The sequence below is a fragment of the Hippopotamus amphibius genome, chromosome 1, assembly GCF_030028045.1.
Source record: "Hippopotamus amphibius kiboko isolate mHipAmp2 chromosome 1, mHipAmp2.hap2, whole genome shotgun sequence".
Taxonomy (NCBI): domain Eukaryota; kingdom Metazoa; phylum Chordata; class Mammalia; order Artiodactyla; family Hippopotamidae; genus Hippopotamus; species Hippopotamus amphibius.
Genome location: NC_080186.1, coordinates 15,015,637 through 15,040,039, shown reverse-complemented (window position 1 = coordinate 15,040,039; position 24,403 = coordinate 15,015,637). Strand labels below are relative to the sequence as shown.

At 46.0% G+C, this 24,403-nt stretch overlaps 1 protein-coding gene across 4 annotated transcripts in view; it reads left to right on the top strand.

Moving 5' to 3' along the window:
* TMCO4 (transmembrane and coiled-coil domains 4) overlaps positions 1-24,403 on the top strand; it is a 102,232-nt gene that overhangs the window by 15,992 nt on the left and 61,837 nt on the right. For all 4 annotated transcript variants that reach the window (XR_009047911.1, XM_057698165.1, XM_057698170.1 and 1 more), the window contains exons 4-5: positions 6,370-6,544; positions 7,263-7,290. Coding sequence is in view for 3 of the 4 variants with exons in the window: in XM_057698165.1 (XP_057554148.1) it covers positions 6,370-6,544; positions 7,263-7,290 (203 nt within the window). In the remaining variant the exon portion in view is untranslated. The remainder of the gene's footprint in view (positions 1-6,369; positions 6,545-7,262; positions 7,291-24,403) is intronic.

Sequence of the window (24,403 nt, the reverse complement as noted above, 5' to 3'; positions counted from 1 at the left end):
TACAAAGAGGAGAAAGCCATTGTCCTTGCCTTCAGAGAGCTCACAACATGGTAGGGGGATAGGACATCCCACATTCAGTACCCACTCATTTGTACCTTCATGAAGCATTTAAGGAGCACCTACTGTTTCACCAGGCACCATCTGAAGTACATGGAAAGCGGACAAGAGTAAGATGAACAAGGCTGACTCTATCCTTGCCCTCAAGTCAGACACACCCTAATAGGGGGATAAGATGTCTGTGTATTCAGTGAGCACCTACTATGTGCTGAGTGTAGTGCAAGGCCCTGTGGAGAAAACAAAGAAAAGCAAAGCCTGGCTTCTGCCCTCCTGGTGCTCAGGGGGGCGGGCATCACCCAAATGACTGATTTTAACAGTGGACAAATGGGCTACGTGCCACAATGGGTGTCAGGTTCAATGAGACTCAGTATTTGGAGTCGGAATAGTAGAGTGGCTAAGAGCTTGGGCTTGGCCTTCAAGGCCTTCAAGGATTTTGTGGGGACAGAGTTTGGAGACCAGAGGAGGGAGTTGTTTGAAGAAACCAGGACAGTGATGCAGAGATGAAGGGACACAGGGAAGGCAGGCTTTTCTCAGGGAGAATGCAGTTGACTTGGGGACAGTTCAGGTGCTGTGGATGGGGCAGAGGGAGGAGCTAACTTTGGCCCCAAAGGTCCAGATGGGGAGGGGGGCCTAGGAGGACAGAGCTATTGTTACTGAGATGGGGAGCGATGGGTGGGGGGGCAGGAAATCGCAAGAAGTTTTTGCATCTGCAGTGTTTTCAAGAACCGCCCCCCCAACCCCAGCCATGGTCCCGATGAGTCCCCTGTACCTTGGGTCTTAGCTGGGTTTTTGTTTATTTTATTTGGTTTTTATCTTTGTCGCTCTCACTGGACTGCACACTTGAGCGTATTCATCTCCTTGGGGGTCACCTGCAGGAAGCCTTCCCAGACCCTCCTCACCCTCCAAGACAGGATGCTTCTCCACCTGTCTGTCACCACAGCCACCATGCTGCACTGTAACTCTTCCCATACCTGCCATGCCCTCCTGCCCCTGGAGGACAGGAGCTGCCTTGTTCATCTCTGAGTCCCCAGTGCCTTGCACACAGCTTGGTGTAGCAGAGACACTCGGTAAAGGTTTGTGAAAAGAAGGGATGGATAAATACTGACTTTATTAGCACAGGAGACATTCCATGGGATTTGGACTTGGATCTGGGTTCAAATCATACCCCTGCCACTTTGCAGTTACATGTGGCCTTAGGCAGGTTATTTAACTTCCCTAAGCATCAGTGTCTTCATCTGTAGAATGGGCCTAATAACCACCCTACAGGGTGATTACAAGAATCAAATGAGATAATGTAAATAAAGCACATAGCAGAGTGTTTGGCCCACACTAGGTTCTCAATAAATGGTGGTGCTTGCTAAGTCTGTGACTCTATTTGTTCAGTTTCCTCATCTGTAAAATGGATACAATCCTGGAACTTACCCTTGTTAGTCAGGGCACTTTGGGCTGCAAGTAACAGGACACTGTACTAAAAGAGATTTAACTAATAAGAGATTTGTTTTTCTCACTTAACAAGAAGTCAAAAGGAAGAGAGTTCCAGGGTTGATACAGTGCCTCAAAAAGCCTTTGGATTGGCTTCTCTTCAGTTCTCTTGGCCTCCCCATCCTGATCACAAAATGGCTGCTACAGCGCCATACATCACACTGTCACAGATAAAGTCCCACGGCAAGAAAGAGGAGGACGGGGATTCTCTTTAAGTCTCTTGTCAGGGAGGAACTCTTTCCTGGGATACCCTGAGAAGGCTTCCTCTTTTGTATCATTGGCTAGGTCTAGCCAAATGCCCTCACCTCACCTGCAAGGGAGGCAGGGAAAAAATAAAGGCACTTGACATTCTCTATCTCCATCATGGGAAGTGGCTTCTACTGGCCAGGAAGAAGGGGAATCATTGCTGCTGAGAAACGGCCATCCATCAGAGAGGGTGGTCCTGAGGAAGGAGTGTGTTGATGGCCCCTGCTGAGTCTGTCAAACAAACATTGGATGTTCTCATTGTTAATAATGAAACCACATTCTCTATCTAGTTGTTAGAATATATCTTGTTGGATATTCCGTTCCTAAGCAAGCCAGGGTCCCATCTCCTGCAAGGGTCCAACTCTCTCCCTGCTCTGGCCCATACCTATGCCATACGTGGGAAGCTCTGTCTTTCCAGAAGCTTCCCTGATCTGATAAATCCCTAGCTGATAAGCCAGTAGATAGGCGGGAGGAAGAGCTTTGTGTACTTTGTTCACATAAACAAATATTTATGAACCTAAACTGTGCCAGGGTTTTTCTGGGCACCACCTGGGAGGGCACATGGAGAAGTTATTGTTCTGTGTCCCTCCAAAATCCAAGTATGGTCCTAAGCACATGTGGCTGTGGCTGAGCCAAAAGCATCTGCCTTGGGGGCATTTCCTTCTTGAAAGTTACAATGCAGTATGCCACCTCTTTCCACGTGGTTAAGCTCAGTCTTCTTCAGGCCCCAAACACATTTTAAAACCAACCTCAATCTGGGTTGTAAGTCCCAGATACGCTAATTATTTTAGTAATCTTTAGAAAACACTCTGTGTTGGTTTATGTCCACGTGGGGCATAAAAGCAAGCCTTTAAAATATTTCTTTTCCATGCTGTAAAAGTCACAGATGCTGTTCCTTACAATGAACTCTGTTTATTAAACATGGAGATATTAATGGTGTAGAGCAGGGATCCGTGAACTTTGTCTGTGAAGGTTTAGATATTTTAGGCTTGCAAACCCTGTGGTCTCTGTTGCAGTCACCCAGCTTTGCTGTTGCATGTAGGCTAAAAGCAGCTGGGAGACAGCATGTAAAGGAATGGGCATGCTGTGTTCCAGTAAAACTTAATTTCAAAAAAGAAAAAGAGTGACTTCCCTGGTGACGCAGTGGTTAAGAATCTGCCTGCCAATGCAGGTTCGGTCCCTGGTCCAGGAAGATACCACATGCCGAGGAGCAATTTAAGCCTGTGCGCCACAACTACTGAGCCCATGCACCGCAACTACTGAAGCCTGTACTCCTAGAGCCCGTGCAAGAGAAGGCACTGCAATGAGAAGCCCACGCACCGCAACAAAGAGTAGCCCCTGCCTGAAAGCCCGTGTGCAGCAATGAAGACCCAAAGCAGCCTAAATAAATAAATACATAAAAGGCTGCAGCCCCTGGCTTAGTTTACCAGCCCCTGGCTTAGTTTACCAGCCCCTGGTGAATAGGAGGAGCGTCGGACTAGGAGTCAGGAACCTGGATTCCAGATGAGGCTTTGCCCTGTCCCAGCCGGGAGACCCTTGATATGGTATTTGATCTCCACAGCCCAAGGGCTCTGTCTCCAGGCATGGCAAGGATGAGGACAGATACTGATGCACCCGCTTAGCCGGTGCTGCCGAGGAAAGTGATCACTGGAGAGGGGCGACCTCTGCAGTCGTTAAGCATGGTGTCTGCAGTCAGAGAAAACCCTGGACCCTGGAGCTGTCACGTAACCTCTCTGGGGAATTCCCTGGCAGTCCAGTGGTTAGGACCCCGCAATTTCACTGCTGAGGGCGCGGGTTCAATCTTTGGTCTGGGAGCTAAGATCCCACAAGCCGGGTGGTGCAGCCAATTAAAGAAAACAACAAACAAACAAACATCTCTCTGGTTCTGGGTGTCTTTATCTCTAGAATGGGGGTAAAAATAGTCCCTCCCTCCCTCATGTGGCTATAATGAGAAGTAAGTGAGTCCGCGTGTATGACGCGCTAAGCACAGGGGCTGGCCGATAGGTGCTCTGTGATCACCGTTTATTGTCATTATTGCTGTTGATTTTTATGTATTTCAACTACATCCCCCGTCACATTAGAGGCGTTTACCAAGGCCCTGCCATTCTACAATGCTGTTTCTTATTTATAGATTGCTCTACTGGTGCTTTACATACATATTTATTCATTCATTTGTTCATTTAAAGAAACACCTGTATAGGGCTTTATATGTGCCAGGTTTTGTTCTAAGCACATGACAAATGTTAACGTAGCGTTCAACACCCCTATAAGATAGGTTTCAGCGTTATTGCCACGGTTTTACAGATAAAGAGACCGAGGCACAGAGAGTAACCTGTCCGAGATTACACAGCTAGTGGCAGAGCTGGGATCTGAACCAGAGTTCATACTCTCTTACGCCTCCACTCTTGTTATGAGATACTTCTCTACATCCAGAACGTTCTTCATGGACACAGGGCCAGCGTATGCTGCTGCCCTTGGCCCTGAGCCCTTTCTCCATATACATTTACCCTAAATTAATGCCCAATTCACTTAGTCATCCCTGCCCCCCATACACACCCACACGTCATCCCAGGGTAATCCCAGTAATTGCAGCAGGGTAAACTATAATAATTGTAACAGCAGTAGCTACCATTTATTGAGGGTTATCATGTGCCAGGAGCTATTATCATGTCATTTAATCTTTCCAGCCGATCTATGAGACAGGCCATATTATCATCCTCATTTTACAACAGAGGGGAATGAAGCTGAGAGAGGAGAGGCAGGGCAGGACGCCAGTCGCCTCGAGAGCCAGTACTCCCCCAAGGGGTCAGACTTCAGAGCCCGACTCAACCGTCTTCTCCACTGCCTCCCTTGATCACCTTGTAAATGAAATCATGCTGTTAACTGCATTAGTTGAGTATCTACCGCATGCCTAGCCCTGCTCGGGGCGCTTTATGTGTATCATCTCATTTAATCCTCCATTTTATGAAGCCGGTCTCTTAGACCCATTTGCAGATAAGGAAACTGAGGCACAGAGAGGTCAAGTTACTTTCCCTGCCTCGCTCAGATGTCCTTCGGGAGCAAAGGACTTTCCTGGGACTTCGCTGGCGGTCCAGTAGTTAAGATGCTGCACTTCCACTGCACGGGGCATGGGTTCGATCCCTGGTCAGAGAGCTAAGATCTCACATGCCCATGTAGCGAGGCGGGAAAAAAAAAAAGGAGTGAAGGACTTTCCCCCAGCCACTGAGAGGGCTGCCAGCTCGGGGCCTGGGCCTGCCTCTGCTGACAAGAGCCACCCTGCCCAAGGTTCTGCCCCCTTCCTGGGCAGCCTTTGTCCGATGACTGTCTGAAGTAGGGGTATAAAGGCCCAGCCCTCTTGCCTCACTGGGGGCAGCTGTCACGTGTCACCCCATCTTCAGATCCCCCCGCAGTGTCGGCTGAGGTTTCTGTTGAGACTGGGTCTCAGCTCGACGGCTCCCCTGCCCCATCCTGCATCCTCCTTGCCTGTTCACAGGCGGTGACCCCAAAGGAGTCCACGATAATCATTTCAGAGCTGCTTCCTGGGGACCTGGACCAAAACAGTGGTGGGGCCAGGATTTGAACCTGAGTCCTGCCCCACTCCAGTCAGGAGCCCAGCCTGCAGAGATCTCTCCACCTGGGCTTTGGCAGCAGCAGCTCTAAGGAATGGGTTTGGGTGGGCTGCCTGGGATCCATGGGGACCCGAGCTGGGTGGTGCGAGCGGGGAGCCTCCTGAGGTCACCCCCACCACCAGGAAACTGCTTGTTTCTGGGAAGCCTTTTCTCTGCACTGGCCTCAGTACCTCTGATCTGATTCCCCTGCTCCGCATCCCAGTTCTGGCTTTGAATCGAAGCCTGATGTGGACTCTGCTGGGGTCCTCAAGATGCCATGTGCTTCCTGCAGCTCCTGGGGTCCCTTCTCCCCTGGAGCACCCCATCCATCCCCCACCCAGGGACTCTCCTAGGGCTCAACTCGAATGACTGCTATGGACAGAGACCCCACATTGGCGGTGGGCACGACAGGAGGACAGACTTCCTCTGCACTCTGTCCACTTCTACAGCAGCCAGTGTGTTTCCAGAAAGCATGTCTGTGGCCATTTCCAACAGCAGCCAGTCTCCATCTGTAGGAACCTTTTCTGATCATGGCCCCTCACCTCACAGGAGGATTTGGGGCTCCATCTCTGGACTCTCTGGACTCATCGGGGCTTAATGCCTGCCTCTGTCCTAGCGTATCCCACAGCACTGGATCGGTTAGTTCCGTCCAAGTCTCCACCGCGCCGTGAAGTTCTCATCCAAAGCCCATCTGACTCATTTTTTATTCCTTGATCCCCAGGGCCGGCCGGGCTCAGGGCACATGGTCAGTAGCTGCTCATGGCCCTCATTCCTGTGGTTTATCAGCCTCTGTGGTCAAAGTTTCGGTGGAGGAAGTAGCTCAGATCCACACACCTGATATCAGGTTTTGGCTCTCTCCATATTACGTGGGCCACAGTTACCGTGGTGTTTTGTAAGTGCCGGCTCTTCACATCCCTGCACACACCTCATCTCATGAGATGCACAGGCCAGGATCTCAGCCGTGTCTGTCTTTCAGATCCTTCTGCACGGACTTTGTGGCCAGCCTGGTGAAGTGGCTGGACTTGCCCGAAGCCGTCTTGCCAACCATGACTGCTTTCGCCAGCGGCCTGGGAGGCGAAGGAGCAGACATGTTTGCTCCGATTTTATTGAAGGACCCCATCTTGAAGGACGACCCGCTGGTGATCACTCAGGTACACCCGTCTCCCAGGTGGCGGCTGCCCGGGAAAGTAGAACAAAGAATTTCCTCTCACAGTCAGCCTGAATAGTGCTTCTAGTAGAGTAGGAGGAGTTGAAAGATTAAATATTGCATCATAATATCATATGATGATGATAGCTAACGTTGAATCATCTTTATTGAAAATTTACTATTGATTTATTCCTTAAACAGTGCTTATTGTATGCTAGTACCTTTACTAACATGAACTCACTGAATTCTTAAAGCCATTTTAGTAGGTAGATAGGATGATCATCCTCATTTTATAGATGAGACGATTGAGGCACAGAGAGGTTAAGTAACTTGTTCAAGCTCACACAGCTGATTTGAACCTTGGCAGTCTGACTCCAGAGCCCGTGCTCCTGACTGTGCTGCCTCCTTTTGGAAGCAGCAGCATGGCCATGTGCCTTTGGGCACATCACTCACCTGCTCTGTGTGCATTTGAAGCAGGCAGAAGCTTGACACAGGCTAAGAGATTTAAAGCAGCCCTTCCCCTCCTGCATCTGACTCCCTGAAATTCTTACACGTTCATTTAGTTCGGTGCTTGCTGGTCTGTCTGGCTCTCCGCTCGAATGTGGGGCAGAGGTATTTTGTCTGCCTTATTTTCCCACTTTGTAAGAGTCAATGAATATTTGTCAAATGAGCAGACTGGTTACATATCAACCTATTGCTAATTCCTGTTACTTTTCCCTTAGGACCTTCTGAGCTTCTCACTCAAGGATGGTGAGTTGATTTTCTAAGTTCTGTAAATAGTGGGCACATATCTGCACCTCAGCCACTGAAGCCAGTAGTAGGTGTAGCCCCTGCAGCCCCATCCCCTGTGGCCTTTTTGGTTCCAGAAAGGAAAGGGAACCCAGTAAAGCTGGGGAGCTGGGGAATTCTCCATTCATGCCAAATGCCAGGTGGTGCTTTACTGATTCCTCACAATGCCCTGTGGTCCCACCTTCTGAGTAGCTCTGCTGTCTGGCTCCTACCCTCTGAGGCCTATTCTGCTGGCCAGCAGGGAGAAGGAACACAGAATTGAAAATGAAATCCCAACAACCTCCACATCATGTAATAAGGGAAGTTTCACTGACTCCCCATCGGAACCCTGGCTTGTGGGGGCTTAGAGGGGTAGGAAGAAGAGGAAGAACAGAATTTCAAGAGCAGGAACAGCGTGTGTGAGAGCGTTGGCAGGAAAGAGCTCTCAGAGGAAGGTCATGGGAGCCGGAGCCTAGCAGGCTGTCCACGTTCACAAGATCCCAGGCCGTCCCCATGGAGTTTATAGTCTGAGAAGCGCAGCTTTAAGGCTCAACCCCAACGTATATTTTTGGCCCTCCTGTAGCCACACAAAATGTTTTACCTCCATATCTCAGAGCTGAATGGGAACCCCAGGGTGGTCTGGCCCAGCCCCTGCTTTCAGGCGGGCATGGCCTCAAGTAATACTTCTGCTTAGCTGATGAGGTCATGTGGCTGAGTTGTGGTCTGAGGATGTGGTGGAGTTGGTCTGAGAACCCCCAGCTATATCACTTTTTTTTTTCCCAAACAGACGTAAGGGAAGAATAACAATATCCGATCGTCCTGGACGCTCTGGGAGTGAGGGGTGGGTTTGCACGGAGGTCTGAGGCTCAGGTGGCTGGAGAGCAGGGCAGCCCCTCCGCACACACATGCACACGTGATAATCATGGCAGCAAAGCGCCAGGTCGTGAGTGCTCGCTGTCAGCCCAGTGCTGCCAGAGGCCATGCAGCCCCCTGAGGGATGCTGGAGGCTGTCGTGCCTGTTGTGCAGGTCAAGGTCATCTTGGATGAGACTCTCATATTTCCAGGTGGAGAAGTTGAGGCCCAGAGAGGGGAAGGGGCTTTCCCAGAAGCACACAGTGGCAGAGGCGGCCTGGTGGTCAGATCCAAGTCCTCGGCCCCCCGGGCCAGTGCTCTGCCCCACGGCCTTGTCACTGGGGAGAAGAAGCTGCCCTAGAGCTCCTGCGTCTGCCTGACTCTCTCTCTTCCCTCACCCAGCGAGCCACGTTCACCCTAGCCCGCTTCCTACCCCCGCCTGCCAATCACAAGCCCTCTTGAGCTCCCATGAGCACCCAGGACACCTTAACACTCCCCTTTGCTGTGGGTTACCTCGGTCTGGCTCTCACAAAATAATTGGAGTGAGTTTGAAACGGCCTGTCTAATGTCATCCCCTGGTACTTCATGCCCTCCTAGGGGCATTCTTGTAGGCAGCCAGCATTGCCTTTTTTTTTTTTTTTTTTTTTGGTTGCACTGGGTCTTAGTTGTGGCACCTGGGATCTTTGTCGTGGCGTGCAGGATCTTTTAGTTGTGCCATGTGGGATCTTTTAGTTGCAGCATGCAGGATCTTCAGCTGCCACTTGCAGGCTCTTAGTTGCAGCGTACAGGATCTAGTTCCCTGACCAGGGATCAAAGCAGTGCCCCCTGCTTTGGGAGTGCAGAGTTTTAACCACTGGACCACCAGGGAGGTCCCTAGCATTGCCTTTTAAATTTCTCTTGAGGATAATCACCACTTATTGAGCACCTGTTAATTCTGGTTACTGTACCCCACCCTTGTCACATGTTGTTTCACGTCATCCTCATAGCCATCCATTCATGGAGACACTCCCGCTTTACACATGAGCAAACTTGAGGCTCAGAGAGGTAGAGTAACTGGCCTAAGCTGGTAAGTGGCAGAGCTGGACGTTCTAAAACAAGTGCTATTAATGAAAACTTTAGCAGATTTTACCCACGAGGGTTAGGGAATGTAGAGGCATCCCCAAGGGAGTATAACAATGCTTTGTATCTAAAGAATACCAGTGTCTGACACCATCTGAGGGGTGCCTTTGGTTTATCTCAAAGCCCCACCAGATGCTGGCATCTACAAACAGGAACAGCTACAGTGACACACTGGGACTCCAGTGGGAGCAGGTGCTAGGGCTCAAAAGTTGCCCAGAGATCAGAGGTAGGTGACCTCTCAAATCATCTAGACCAGCAGTCCCCAACCTTTTTGGCACCAGGGACCGGTTTTGTGGAATACAATTTTTCCACCGACTGGGACAGAGGGGGCACCCCTGATCTAGACAACCCTCTCATCAGTCACAGGCAGGCCTCGGAGATATTGTGGAATCAGGTCCAGACCACTGTAATAAAGCAAGTCACATGACTACTTTTGGTTTCTCAGTGCATATAAAAGTTATATTTACACTATACTGTAGTCTGTTAAGTGTACAATAACGCTGTGTCTAAAAAAACAATGGCCATACCTTAATTTTAAAAGGCTGTTGGAGGCACATTAAAAAGATCATACACCATGATCAAGTGGGGTTTATCCCAGGAATGCAAACATTCTTCAATACACGCAAATCAATCAATGTGATACACCATATAAACAAATTGAAGGATAAAAAGCATATGATCATCTCAATAGATGCAGAAAAAGCTTTTGACAAAATTCAACACCTATTTATGATAAAAACTCTCCAGAAAGTGGGCATAGAAGGAAATTACCTCAACATAATAAAAGCCATATATGACAAACTAACAGCCAACATCATTCTCAGTGGTGAAAAACTGAAAGCATTCCCTCTATGAACAGGAATAGACAAGGGTCCACTCTCAGCATCATTATTCAACATAGTTTTGGAAGTTTTCACCACAGCAATCAAAGAAGAAAAAGAAATAAAAGAACCCAAATTGGAAAAGAAGAAGTAAAATTGTCACTCTTTGCAGATGACATGATGTTATACATAGAAAATCCTAAAGATGCTACCAGAAAACTACTAGAGCTAATCAGTGAATTTAGTAAAGTAGCAGGATACAAAGTTAATGCACAGAAATCTCTTGTATTCCTATACGCTAACAATAAAAAATCAGAAAGAAAAATTAAGGAAACACTCCCATTTACCATTGCAAGAAAAAGAATAAAATACCTAGGAATAAACCTACCTAAGGGCACAGTGGTGAAGAATCCACCTGCCATTGCAGGGAACATGGGTTCCATCCCTGGGCCAGAAAGATCCCACATGCCGCAGAGCAGCTAAGACTGTGTGCCACAACTACTGAGCCTGCACTCTAGAACCTGTGAGCCACAACTGTTGAGCCCTCATGCCATAACTACTGAAGCCTGTATGCCTAGAGAACGTGCTCCACAACAAGAGAAGCTGCTGCACTGAGAAGCCCATGCAATGCAACATAGAGTAGCCCCCACTCTCTGCAGCTAGAGAAAGTCTGCCCAGCACAATGAAGACCCAACACAGCCAATAAATAAGTAAATAAGTAAATTAATTAATTAATTAATTTTTTAAAAACCCACCTAAGGAAACAAAAGACCTGTATGCAGAATACTATAAGACACTGGTGAGAGAAATCAAAGAGATAAAACAGATGGAGGGACATACCATGTTCTTGGATTGGAAGAATCAACATTGTGAAAATGACTATACTACCCAAAGCAATCTACAGATTCAGCGCAATCCCTATCAAATTACCAACGGCATTTTTCACAGAACTAGAACAAGAAACCTTACGATTTGTATGGAAATGCAAAAGGCCCCGAATAGTCAAAGCAATCTTAGGAAGGAAAAACAGAGCTGAAGGAATCAGGCTCCCTGACTTCAGACTATACTACAAGGCTACAGTGATCAAGACAGTATGGTACTGGCACAAAAACAGAAATATAGATCAATGGAACAGGATAGAGACCCCAGAGATAAACCCACACACATATGGTCACCTTATCTTTGACAAAAGAGTCAAGAATATACAATGGAGAAAGGACAGCCTCTTTAGTGAGTGGTGCTGGGAAAATCGGACAGCTACATGTAGAAGAATGAAATTAGAACACTTCCTAACACCATACACAAAAATAAACTCAAAATGGATTAAAGATCTAAATGTAAGGCCAGACACTATAAAACTCCTAGAGGAAAACATAGGCAGAACACTCTAGGACATACATCAAAGCAAGATCCTTTTGGACCCACCTCCTAGAATAATGGAAATAAAATCAAGAATAAACAAATGGGACCTAATGAAACTTAAAAGCTTTCGCACAGTGAAAGAAACCATAAACAAGACAAGAAAACAACCCTCAGAATGGGAAAAAATAGTTGCCTATGAAACAACGGACAAAGGATTAATCTCCAAAATATACAAGCAGCTCATACAGCTCAATATCAAAAAAAAACCAACAATCCAATCCAAAAATGGGTGGAAGACCTAAATAGACATTTCTCCAAAGAAGACATACAGAAGACTAACAAACACATGAAAAGATGCTCAATGTCACTAATCAGGGACTTCCCTGGTGGTGCACTGCTTAAGAATCTGCCTGCCGATGCAGGAGACACAGGTTCAAGCCCTGGTCTCGGAAGATGCCACATGCCGCAGAGCAACTAAGCCCGTGCACCACAACTACTGAGCCTGCACTCTAGAGCCTGTGAGCCACAACTACTGATCCCACATGCCACAACTACTGAAGCCCATGTGCCTAGAGCCTGTGCTCCACAACAGGAGAAGCCACTGCACTAAGAAGCCCACCCACTGCAACAAAGAGTAGCTGCCTCTCTCCTCAACTAGAGAAAGCCCGCGTGCAGCAAAGAACACCCAACACAGCCAATAAATAAATAAATAAATTTACAAAACAAATATCACTAATCATTACAGAAATGCAAATCAAAGCCAATGAGGTATCACCTCACACTGGTCAGAATGGCCATCGTCAAAATATCTAGAAACAATAAATGTTGGAGAGGGTGTGGAGAAAAGGGAACCCTCCTGCACCATTGGTGGGAATGTAAATTGGTACAGCCACTGTGAAAAACAGTGTGGAGGTTCCTTAAAAAACTAAAACTAGAACTACCATATAACCCAGCAATCCCACTCCTGGGCATATACCCAGAGAAAACCATAATTCAAAAAGATAACATGTACCACAATGTTCATTGCAGCACTATTTACAATAGCCAGGACATAGAAGCAACCTAAATGCCCATCAAAAGGTGAATGGATGAAGAAGATGTGGCACATATATACAATGGAATATTACTCAGCCATAAAAAGGAATGAAATGGAGCTATTTATAGTGAGGTGGCTAGACCTAGAGTCTGTCATACAGAGTGAAGTAAGCCAGAAAGAGAAAAACAAATACTGTATGCTAACGCATATATATGGAATCTTGAAAAATGGTACTGATGAACCCAGTGACAAGGCAAGAATAAGGATGCAGATGTAGAGAACGGACTTGAGGAAGGTGGGTGGGGGGAGGGGAAGCTGGGACGAAGTGAGAGAGTAGCACTGACATATATACACTACCAAATGTAAAATAGATAGCTAGTGGGAAGCTGCTGCACAGCACAGGGAGATCAACTTGATGCTTGGTGATAACCTAGAGGGGTGAGATAGGGAGGGTGGGAGGGAGGCTCAAGAGGGAGGGGATATGGGGATATATGTATAAATACAGCTGATTCACTTTGTTGTACAGTAGAAACTAGTAGATGAGGCCCAGAGCGAGAGTGGCTACAGTTGTCATGTCCAACTCTATCCTTGTTTTTTGTTTTTTGTTTTGTTTTTTTTCTTTTTTAAGCTCTTTATTGGAATATAATTGCTCTACCCTCTTGTACCAGCTTTTGAGGTACACCAAAGTGCATCAGCTGTATTTATACATATATCTCCATATCCCCTCCCTCCCACGTCTCCCTCTCACCCTTCCTGTCCTGGCACTCTAAGGCATCACCCATCATCGAGTTGATCTCCCTTTGTTATACAGCAACTTCCCACTAGCTATCTATTTTACACTTGGTAGTGTATCTATGTCTATGCTACTCTCTCACTTCGTCCCAGCTTCCCCTTTGCCCCCCCCATCCCCCACCCCACAACCCTGTGTCCTCCAGTCCATTCTCTGCATCTGCTTCCTTATTCTTGCCCTGTCACTGGGTTCATCAGTACCGTTTTTGTTTTTTTTTGTTTTTTTTTTTTAGATTCCGTATATGTGAGTTAGCATACAGTATTTGTTTTTCTCTTTCTGGCTTACCTTACTCTGTATGACAGACTCTAGGTCTATCCGCCTCATTACATATAGCTCCATTTCATAACTTTTTATGGCTGAGTAATATTCCATTGTATATATGTGCCACATCTTTGTCCATTCATCTGTTGATGGGCATTCAGGTTGCTTCCATGTCCTAGCTATTGTAAATAGTGCTGAAATGAACATTATGGTACATGTTTCTTCTTGAATTATGGTTTTCTCTGGGTATATGCCCAGGAGTGGGATTACTGGGTCATATGGTAGTTCCATTTTTAGTTTTTTAAGGAACCTCCAAACTGTTTTCCATCGTGACTGTACCAGCTTACATTCCCACCAACAGTGCAGGAGGGTTCCCTTTTCTCCACACCTTCTCCAACATTTATTGTTTCTAGATGTTTTGGTGATGGCCATTCTGACTGGTCATTGTGGCTTTGACTTGCATTTCTCTAATGATTAGTGATGTTGAGCATCTTTTCATGTGTTTGTTAGCCTTCTGTATGTCTTCTTTGGAGAAATGTCTATTTAGGTCTTCCACCCATTTTTGGATTGGGTTATTTGCTTTTTTGGTACTAAGCTGCCTGAGCTACTTATATATTTTGGAGATTAATCCTTTGTTGCTTCATTGGCAAGTATTTTCTCCCATTCTGAGGATTGTCTTCTTGTCTTGTTTATGGTTTCTTTCACTGTGCGAAAGCTTTTAAGTTTCATTAGATCCCATTTGTTTACTCTTGATTTTATTTCCATTATTCTAGGAGGTGGGTCCAAAAGGATCTTGCTTTGATGTATGTCCTAGAGTGTTCTGCCTATGTTTTCCTCTAGGAGTTTTATAGTGTCTGGCCTTACATTTAGATCTTTAATCCATTTTGAGTTTATTTTTGTGTATGGTGTTAGGAAGTGTTCTAATTTCATTCTTCTACATGTAGCTGTCCAATTTTCCCAGCACCACTCACTGAAGAGGCTGTCCTTTCTCCATTGTATATTCTTGACTCTTTTGTCAAAGATAAGGTGACCATATGTGTGTGGGTTTATCTCTGGGGTCTCTATCCTTTTCCATTGATCTTCCTTTCTATTTTTGTGCCAGTACCATACTGTCTTGATCACTGTGGCCTTGTAGTATAGTTTGAAGTCAGGAAACCTAATTCCACCAACCCCGTCTTTCCATCTCAAGATTGCTTTGACTATTCAGGGCCTTTTGCATTTCCATACAAATCGTAAGGTTTCTTGTTCTAGTTCTGTGAAAATGCCATTGGTAATTTGATAGGGATTGTGTTGAATTTGTAAATTGTTTTGGGTAGTATAGTCATTTTCACAATGTTGATTCTTCCAATCCAAGAACATGGTATGTCTCTCCATCTGTTTGTATCTCTTTGATCTCTTTCATCAGTGTCTTATAGTTTTCTGCATACAGGTCTTTTGTCTCCTTAGGCAGGTTTATTCCTAGGTATTTTATTATTTTTGTTGCAGTGGTAAATGGGAGAGTTTCCTTAATTTCTCTTTCTGCTCTTTCATTATTAGTGTATAGGAATGCAAGAGATTTCTGCGCATTAATTTTGTATCCTGCTACTTTACTAAATTCATCGATTAGTGCTAGCAGTTTTCTGGTAGAATCCTTAGGGTTTTCCATGTATAATATCATGTCATCTGCAAAGAGTGACAGTATTACTTCTTTTCCAATTTGGATTCCTTTTATTTCATTCTCTTCTCTGATTGCTGTGGCTAAAACTTCCCAAACTATGTTGAATAATGATGCTGAGAGTGGACCCTTGTCTTGTTCCTGTTCTTAGAGGGAATTCTTTCAGTTTTTCACCATTTAGAACGATGTTGGCTTTTGGTTTGTCATATATGGATTTTATTATGTTGAGGTAATTTCCTTCTATGCCCATTTTCTGGAGAACTTTTATCATAAATGGTTGTTGAATTTTGTCAAAAGCTTTTTCTGCATCTATTTAGATGATCATATGGTTTTTATCCTTCAATTTGTTAATATGATGTATCACATTGATTGATTTGCATATATTGAAGAATCCTTGCATTCCAGGGATAAACCCCACTTGATCATGGTATGTGATCTTTTTAATGTGCTGTTGGATTGTGTTAGCTAGTATTTTGTTGAGGATTTTTGCATCTATATTCATCAGTGATATTGGCCTGTAATTTTCTTTTTTTGTGACGTCTTTGCCTGGTTTTGGTATCAGGTGATGGTGGCCTCGTAGAATGAGTTTGGGAGCGTTCCTCCTTCTGCTATATTTTGGAAGAGTTTGAGAAGGATAGGTGTTAGCTCTTCTCTAAATGTTTGATAGAATTTGCCTGTGAAGCCATCTGGCCCTGGGCTTTTGTCTGTTGGGAGATTTTGAATCACAGTCTCAATTTCCGTACTTGTGATTGGTCTGTTCATATTTTCTGTTTCTTCCTGGTTCAGTCTTAGAAGATTGTACTTTTCTAAGAATTTATCCATTTCTTCCAGGTTATCCAATTTATTGGCATAGAGTTGCTTGTAGTAGTCTCTCATGATCTTTTGTATTTCTGTGGTGTCAGTTGTTACTTCTCCTTTTTCATTTCTAATTCTGTTGATTTGCATCTTCTCCCTTTTTTCCTGATGAGTCTGGCTAATGGTTTATCAATTTTGTTTACCTTCTCAAAGAACCAGCTTTCAGTTTCATTGATCTTTGCTCTTGTTTCCTTCATTTCTTTTTCATTTATTTCTGCTCTGATCTTTATGATTTCTTTCCTTCTGCTCACTTTGGGGTTTTTTTGTTCTTCTTTCTCTGATTGTTTTAGGTGTAAGGTTAGGTTGTTTATTCGATATTTTTCTTGTTTCTTGAGGTAGGACTGTATTGCTATAAACTTTCCTCTTAGAACTGCTTTTGCTGTGTCCCCTAGGTTTTGGGTTGTTGCGTTTTCATTGTCATTTGTTTCTAGATACTTCTTGATTTCCTCTTTGATTTCTTTAGTGATTTCTTGGTTGTTTAATAGCATATTGTTCAGCCTCCATGTGGTTGTATTTTTTACAGTTTTTTTCTAGGTAATTGATATCTAGTCTCATGGTGTTGTGGTCAGAGAAGATGCTTGATGTAATTTCAGTTTTCTTGAATTTACCAAGGCTTGATTTGTGACCCAAGATGTGATCTATCCTGGAGACTGTTCCGTGTGCACTGGAGAAGAAAGTGTATTCTGTAGGTTTTGGATGGAATGTCCTATAGATATCAGTTACGTCGAGATGGTCTAATGTGTCATTTAAAGCTTGTGTGTCCTTATTTATTTTCTGTTTGGATGATCTGTCCATTGATGTAAGGGGGGTGTTAAAGTCTCCTACTATTATTGTGTTACTGTCAATCTCTCCTTTTATGGCTGTTAGCATTTGCCTTATGTATTGAGGTGCTGCCATGTTGGGTGCACAGATATTTACAATTGTTATATGTTCTTCTTGGATTGATCCCTTGATCACTATGTAGTGTCCTTCCTTGTCTCTTGTAATAGTCTTTACTTTAATGTCTAATTTGTCTGAGTATTGCTACTCCAGCTTCCTTTTGACTTGCATTTGCATGGAATATCTTTTTCCATCCCTTTACTTTCAGTCTATATGTGTCCCTTGGTCTGAAGTGGGTTTCTTGTAGGCAGCATATAGAAGGGTCTTGTTTTTGTATCCATTCAGCCAGTCTGTGTCTTTTGGTTGGAGCATTTAATCCATTTACATTTAAGGTGATTATTGACATGTGTGTTCCTATTACCATGTTCTTAATTGTTTTGGGTTTGTTTTTGCAGGTCTTTTCCTTCTCTTATGTTTCCTACTTAGAAAAGTTCCTTAAGCAATTGTTGTAAGGCTGGTTTGGTGGTGCTGAATTCTCTTAACTTTTATTTGTCTGTAAAGCTTTTGATTTCTCCATTGAATCTGAATGAAATTCTTGCTGGGTAGAGTATTCTTGGCTGTAGGATTTTCTCTTTCAGGACTTTCAGTGTATCCTGCCACTCCCTTCTGGCCTGCAGAGTTTCTGCAGAAAGAGCAGCTGTTATCCTTATGGGTTTTCCCTTACATGTTATTTGTTGCTTTTCTCTTGCTGCTTTTAATACTTTTTCTTTGTGTTTAATTTTCATTAGTTTGATTAATATGTGCCTCGGTGTATTTCTCCTTGGGTTTATTCTGTATGGAACTATCTGCGCTTCCTGGACTTGATTAATTATTTCCTTTCCCATGTTGGGGAAGCTTTCCACTATAACCTCTTCAAATATTTTCTCAGACCCTTTCTTTTTTTCTTCTTCTTCTGGGATACCTATGATTCAAATGTTGGTGTGCTTAATGCTGTCACCAAGGTCTCTGAGACTGTCTTCCATTCTTTTTATTCATTTTTCTCTTCCCTGCTCTGTGGCAGTTGTTTCCCCCATTCTATCTTCCAACTCACTTATTCGTTCTTCTGCCTCAGTTATTCTACTATTTATATCATCTAGAGTATTTTTAATCTCAGTTATTTTGTTGTCCATTACTGTTTATTTGCTCTTTAGTTCTTCTGAGTCCTTATTAACTGTTTCTTGTATTTTCTCTATTTTGTTGTCGAGATTTTGGATCGTCTTTACTATCATTACTCTGAATTCTTTTTCAGGCATTTTTCCTATTTCCTCTTCATTTATTTGGTCTTGTGGGTTTTTTCCCTGCTCCTTTGCCTGCATGGTGTTTCTTTGTTTTCTCATTTTGTCTAATTTATAGGATTTTCTGTCTCCTTTCCCTCTGCTGCCTAGTAGTAACTCCTCTTGTTTCTGCCCTCTGCCCCTTGTGGTGGGGTTTGTCCAGTGTCTTGAGTAGGCTTCCTGGTGTGGGGGTCTGGTGTCTGCTTTCCGGTGTGTGGCTCTGTGTCTTTTCTCTCTGATGAGCAGGGCCGCGTCAGGTGGTGTGTTTTAGGGTATCTGTGAGGTTAATATGGCTTTAGGTAGCCTGTGTGCTGATGGGTGGGTCTGTGTTCCTGTCTTGTTTGTAGTTTGGTGTGAGGTGTCCAGCACTGGCAGTTGCAGACAGTCAGACGAAGCCGGGTCTTAGACTGTGATACAAGGCTCTGTGAGGGTTCTCTGCAGTTAATCTTCCCTGTGTGTGAGGACTCCCTAGTAGTCTAGCATCCTGGATTCAGTGCTCCCTCCCCAGAGCCTTCTACTTGACTTCTGACGGAGTAGTCCAGACTTCAGAGGTTGCTTGTCTCAGTTATGTCGGGATCTTTGCAGTCCTTTCTGGTGTCTGAGGTCGTCTGCTGGTGTTCAGCTGGTTCTCTGTGGGCATTATTGCATCTTTTGATGTATTCCTGATGCATCTGTGGAGAGGGATGCATTCCACACCCTTCTACTTTGCTGCCATCTTTCTTCTCTTCTGAGGCCAGGAAGGAATCTGCTCCAGGCCTCTCTCCTCAGCGGGTAGATGGCTGTCCTCTGTTCACTGTGTCCAACTCTATGCTTGTAAATGAAGCACCAGGGACCAAGAACTGGGAGCATTTGAGGATCTGCCTGCCTGGTGTTAAAATTCAAGCTCTGCCTTGGCAAGTTGCTGAATGTCTCTGTGCCTCGGTTTTCTCAGGTGTCAGATGGGAACAACAGTACTCTTTACCTTATAGGGTAGTGGTGAGGATTAAACATGGAATAACCCAGGTAAAGTGCTCAGAACAGAGTTGGCACGCAGGAAGCAGGCCATGAGTGCCGCTGGGGCATGACGGTGGTGGTTAAATGGGAAAGCCCTGGGAACCAGGAAACCTGGACTCTCATTCTGTCTCTGAGACTCTCATTGTGCGACCTTGATCAAGTCACTTAACTTCTCTGAACTTCAATTTCAAATACAAATGAGAGGCAAGAGCCAGATGCTACTTCAAAGCAAAACAAAACTGTCTTTGGTCCTAAGAACACAGTCAAGGATCTTGTAAGGAGAATGTCAGTGTCATAGTTGAGCCAGTTGTTCAAGGCCTTTCCCATAAGCACCATGAGGGTAGGCCCCTTGTACGGCTTGTTCACCATCATATCCCAGTGTCTACAACACTGACACGTAGTGAGCATTTAGTATTTGTTGGGTGGATAGACGGATGGATGGATGGATGGATGGATGAAGGGATGGAGGGAGGGATGGATAGATGGATAGAAGGATGGATGGATAGAAGGAAGGATGGATGGCATTTCCTTAGAGCACAAGCTTAGAATATTAGCAAGGTCGTTTGCCTGAACTTGAGGGTTTAAACCATCTTTTCTACAGAAACTGATGGGGTAGGACACACAGCACAGAAGAAGGCTCTCTTCTTTGCTACTGCATTTCTCTCTCAGTGTGAGACAGGGTGATTAGTCATAGAATCAGCCCAAGAAATCAACACAAAAAGCTGCATGTCTCAGAACTTCCTGGAAGGTTGACCTTTACTGACAACATTGGGATCTTAGTCACAAAACGATGCCATCTTGGCAGCTGGGTGGAATTTTTTGTGCGTGCTAATCATTTTCTTCTCCTCATCCAGTAACAACCCACGAAGCTTCTTGCCCACACAACTGGAAAAATAAGCCTTTTGTATGTTAAAGGTTAAACCGAATCTGAGCTAACTCTAAACTGGGTTTCACAGCCGTAGCACTATTGACATTTGGGACTGGATAATTCTTTGTTGTGGGACCACCCTGTGCCTTGTAGGAGATTTAGCCACTTCCCTGGCCCCTACTCACTAGAGGCCAGTAGCACTTCCTGAGTTGTGACAACCGGATACATCTCCATACTTTGCCACATGTCCTTGGGGCTCAAAAACATCCCTGACTGAGAACCATTGACCCAGGATCCACATCTGGCCATCTCAGGTGGGGCTGGTTTGTTTGTAGTTGGTAATCTTTATAAGTTACCTAGTTGCTCTCCTAGGTCCTGTACACAGATGGTGAATTATTGCATCGTACATAATCTTCAGATCAACTGCTAGAGTAGATACTGTTATCCCCACTGATTGGAAATTAAGCTCAGGAGGTTAAGTAACATGAGGTGACATTTCAAAGTAAGTTGCAAATTCCATTTAAAGCAGTGAGTATCATGGTGAACTGTGCAGCGAGGCTTCAGCTGAATCATGGTTCTTGCCCTGTGAACTCTGAATCCAAAGATAGCATTGACTCCAGGCCGTGGAACCCAACAAGGTGCAGCCGCCTGAGACATAACAACATTCACCGCAAACTTGACTCTACTTTCTGACCTGGTCTTTATTCCTGAATTGCAAACCCTACCTCCCCGATGAATCAGGAAGGTTTGAGAGGTCCGTCTTTAGTCATGGTGGAATGCGAACATTGTCACCAGGTGGCTAGGTTCTCCGTCAGGATCCTCAAGATGCGTAAAGCTTTTGTTGTCACTATTGAAACTGGCCAGTTCATCCATTCGGCAGAGAAGAACTGAGCCTCCACTGTGTGTACCAGGCCCTCTGCCAGGTGCTGGGAGGAATTCTAACCACAGCCAATAGCTCATTGAGTGCGTGCTGTGTGCAGGCCCTGAGACACGTGCTTATAATTTGTTTAAACCCTTCAACAACCCTGGGAGGTAGATGCTACTCCTGTCCCCCATTTCACAGAAGAGGCAGCTGTGGCCCAGAAAGTGAGCTCACCTGCCCGAGGTCACACCGCTGAAGAGTGAGGGGGCAGGGTTCGAACCCAAGGAGTGTGGTTCCAGAGTCTACTCCTAACTGCGCTCTGCTTCCTACGTGGAGATAAAATGATAAAATCCTCCTTCTTACGGATGACTTTCAGGGGGTTTGATGAAGCCAAAACGAAGAGCGGGCGCCCTGTGTGGCAGGGGCTGGCTGGAGGAGGGGCTCCCACGACGACTGGCCTGGAAGTAAGCTTGTTGCCACCTGAATGCCGTTAATTATCCCCCACCAAAATAAGCTGTGAAGAGAAAAGGCAGGAGTCATACCCGAAACCATCTGAGTTCAAGTCCTGCCCTGAGATGGGGTGCATCTTAGAAGTCCCATCTCTCCAGCCACACTCTGCCCTGCCCCCCACCCCCACCCCCCCAAGTGAAGACCCTGGCCAGACTTGTAAGTCAACTCAGTGCCCAGCAGGGGGCCGGAGGGCCTGGGACTGGAGTGAGGTGTGGTTTTCTTTATATGAAAAAAAAGAAACTCACTGAGGGTGAAATTCGGTATAAACATTCTAAATGTTACATAAAATATATAGTTAGAAAAGTTGGGGGCTTCCCTGGTGGCACAGTGGTTAAGAATCCACCTGCCAATGCAGGGGACATGGGTTCGAGCCCTGGCCTGGGAAGATCCCACAGGCCTCGGAGCAGCTAAGCCCATGTGCCGCAACTACTGAAGCCCACGCTCCTAGAGCCCATGCTCCACAACAAGAGAAGCCACTGCAATAAGAAGTCGAAGCACTGCAACGAAGAGTAGCCCCCGTTCTCTGCAACTACAGAAAGCCTGCGCACAGCAACAAAGAGCCAACGCAGCCAATAATTAATTAATTAATTAATTAATTTTTTAAAAAAGAAAAGTTGGGGGAATTCCCTGGTTTTTCCGTGGTTAGGACTGGGCGCTTTCTTTGCCAGGGCCCAGGTTCAACCCCTGGTGGAGGAACTAAGATTCCACAAGCCATGCAGCGGGGCTAAAAAAAACCCCAAAAAACAAAAAAATGTTCCACTGAGGGATGGCAGTACAGTAGGCTGGGTAAGCAGTTGAATGAACATAGCCTGAGAGTGTCCTCGGATCCCAGGGAGAGGCGAGACGAAGGGTCCCCATGCTGACACAGTAGCCGCCGCTCACAGCCTCACCCCAGCAGCTCTGGCCTCTTAGCATCTAAGGATTGAGGAACTTTGACAGTTTACCATAGAAAGAGTACTATGAGCCACCCTTTCTTGATCACTTACTGCATCCCAGGTACAGGCCAGGCTCATCACAGGCATCTTCTCACTGCAGCTCAACAAAAGCCAGATTAAAAGAGTATTCTTGCCCCCATTGTACAGATGAGAAAATTGAAGTTCAGAGAAGTCAAGAAACTTGCCTAAAGCTATTCAGCTAGTAGGTAGTCAGATGAAAACTCAAACCCCAGTCTGTGTGGCAACAAAGGCTGAAGTTTCTGCCTCTGAATTCCTTTCCTTTGGTCTGGAGGGCAGCCCGCAAAGGGAAGGGACTGGCTGTGATCTCTTCCCAAAGGCCTGGGATTCTGCTGCTCTCCGAGAAGAGGCAAGGTCAACCCCAGGCTGGCCATTCCTGCTCCCAAACTCAGAGCCATACTGAGAACAGAGGCTGGTTCAGTGCCTGGGAGTGGAGGTTGTACTACCCCCTGAGGAGGTGCATTTGGAAATGTAGGGCAGGTGGGGGTTGTTATCACAGTGCCTGGGGTGCACCTGGCATTTAGTGCCAAGCTCCAGGGATGCTGTTCATCCTTTAATGCACAGCACAGTGTTGGACGGTGAAGTGCAAAGTGCAGCAGCTTTCCTGTTGAGATGCTGGTGAGAGAAGGAGCCCAGAAGTGTGGGTTCTGCCCCTGGGTCTGTCCAAACACACTGGCTGACTTTGGACATGTCCCTTGCTCTTCCTAGGCCAGAAGGACCAGTTGGGCTCCAAGGGTGGAGTCTGGGTGGGTGCTGGGGCTGCCCACCTGTTGGAGGCTGGTGTATTCCTGCCCTGCTGGGGGCAGAGCCAAGATCCCTGAGTTTGCACCCCAGCGCCAAGATTTTCCGAAGAACAGGCTACCAGGTGGTGGATCACCTGTATGTGCACCCATGACCTAGGGCTATGACTGGGATTGTGGGTGTACCCCACATACCCCATGCACCCAGAAGGTAGGATTCACCACTGACCACGTGGGATTGACCTGCAATCCCAAAACTCACTCAAGTAGATTTGCCTTTTTTTTTTTTTTTTGGCCGCTTGTGGAATTTTAGTTCCCCAAGCAAGGGTTGAACCCAAGCTCTCCGCAGAGAGAGCCTGGAGTCCTGACCACTGGACCACTAGGGAATTCCCTTGAGTAGATTTGCCTTTTAAAAGGCAGCCACAGTGAAATGAACAGAAACTTTGGCATCCCAGATTTTAATCCAAATTCCACCACTCTCTCAGCTGTGATTTAGAACAGCAGTCCATGGGACTTCCCAGGTGGCGCCGTGGTTAAGAATCTACTTCCCAATGCAGGGGACACAGTTTCGATCCCTGGGCCAGTGAGATCCCACATGCCATGGAGCAGCTAAGTCCGTGTGCCACAACCACTGAACCTGTGCTCTAGAGCCTCGAGCCACAACTACTAAGCCCATGTGCCACAACTACGGAAGCCCACACACCTAGAGCCTGTGCTCTGTGACAAGAGAAGCCACCGTAATGAGAACCCTGCACACCACCATGAAGAGTAGCCCTGGCTCACCACAACTAGAGAAAGCCCACGTGCAGCAACGAAGACTGAATGCAGCCAAAAAAAAAATAAAACAAGAACAGCGGTTCCCAGCCTTTTTGGCACCAGGGACCAGTTTCCTGGAAGAGAGTTTTTCCATGGACCCGGGCGGAGAGGGGAGAGGGCGGGGGATGGTTCAGGTGGTAATGTGAGCAGTGGGGTGCCGCAGATGATGCTTCACTCACAAGCCTGCTGCTCACCTCCTGCTGTGCAGCCCGGTTCCTAACAGCTGTGGGCCAGAACCAGTCTGCAGCTTGGGGATTGAGGACCCCTGATTGAGAAAGTTTCTTAGCCTCTCTTAGCACCCGTTCTTCCCTCTTGCGCAAAATGAGGCATCATAACACCAGCTTCCCAGGACCATGGGGAAGATGAGCAATCACGAATGCAAGCTTCTTGAGTGGTGCCCAGCATTTGTTAGGAGCACAGTGGATGCTGGTTCCCTTCCCTGCAGAGGCTGCAAGATTAGGAGTCATTTTG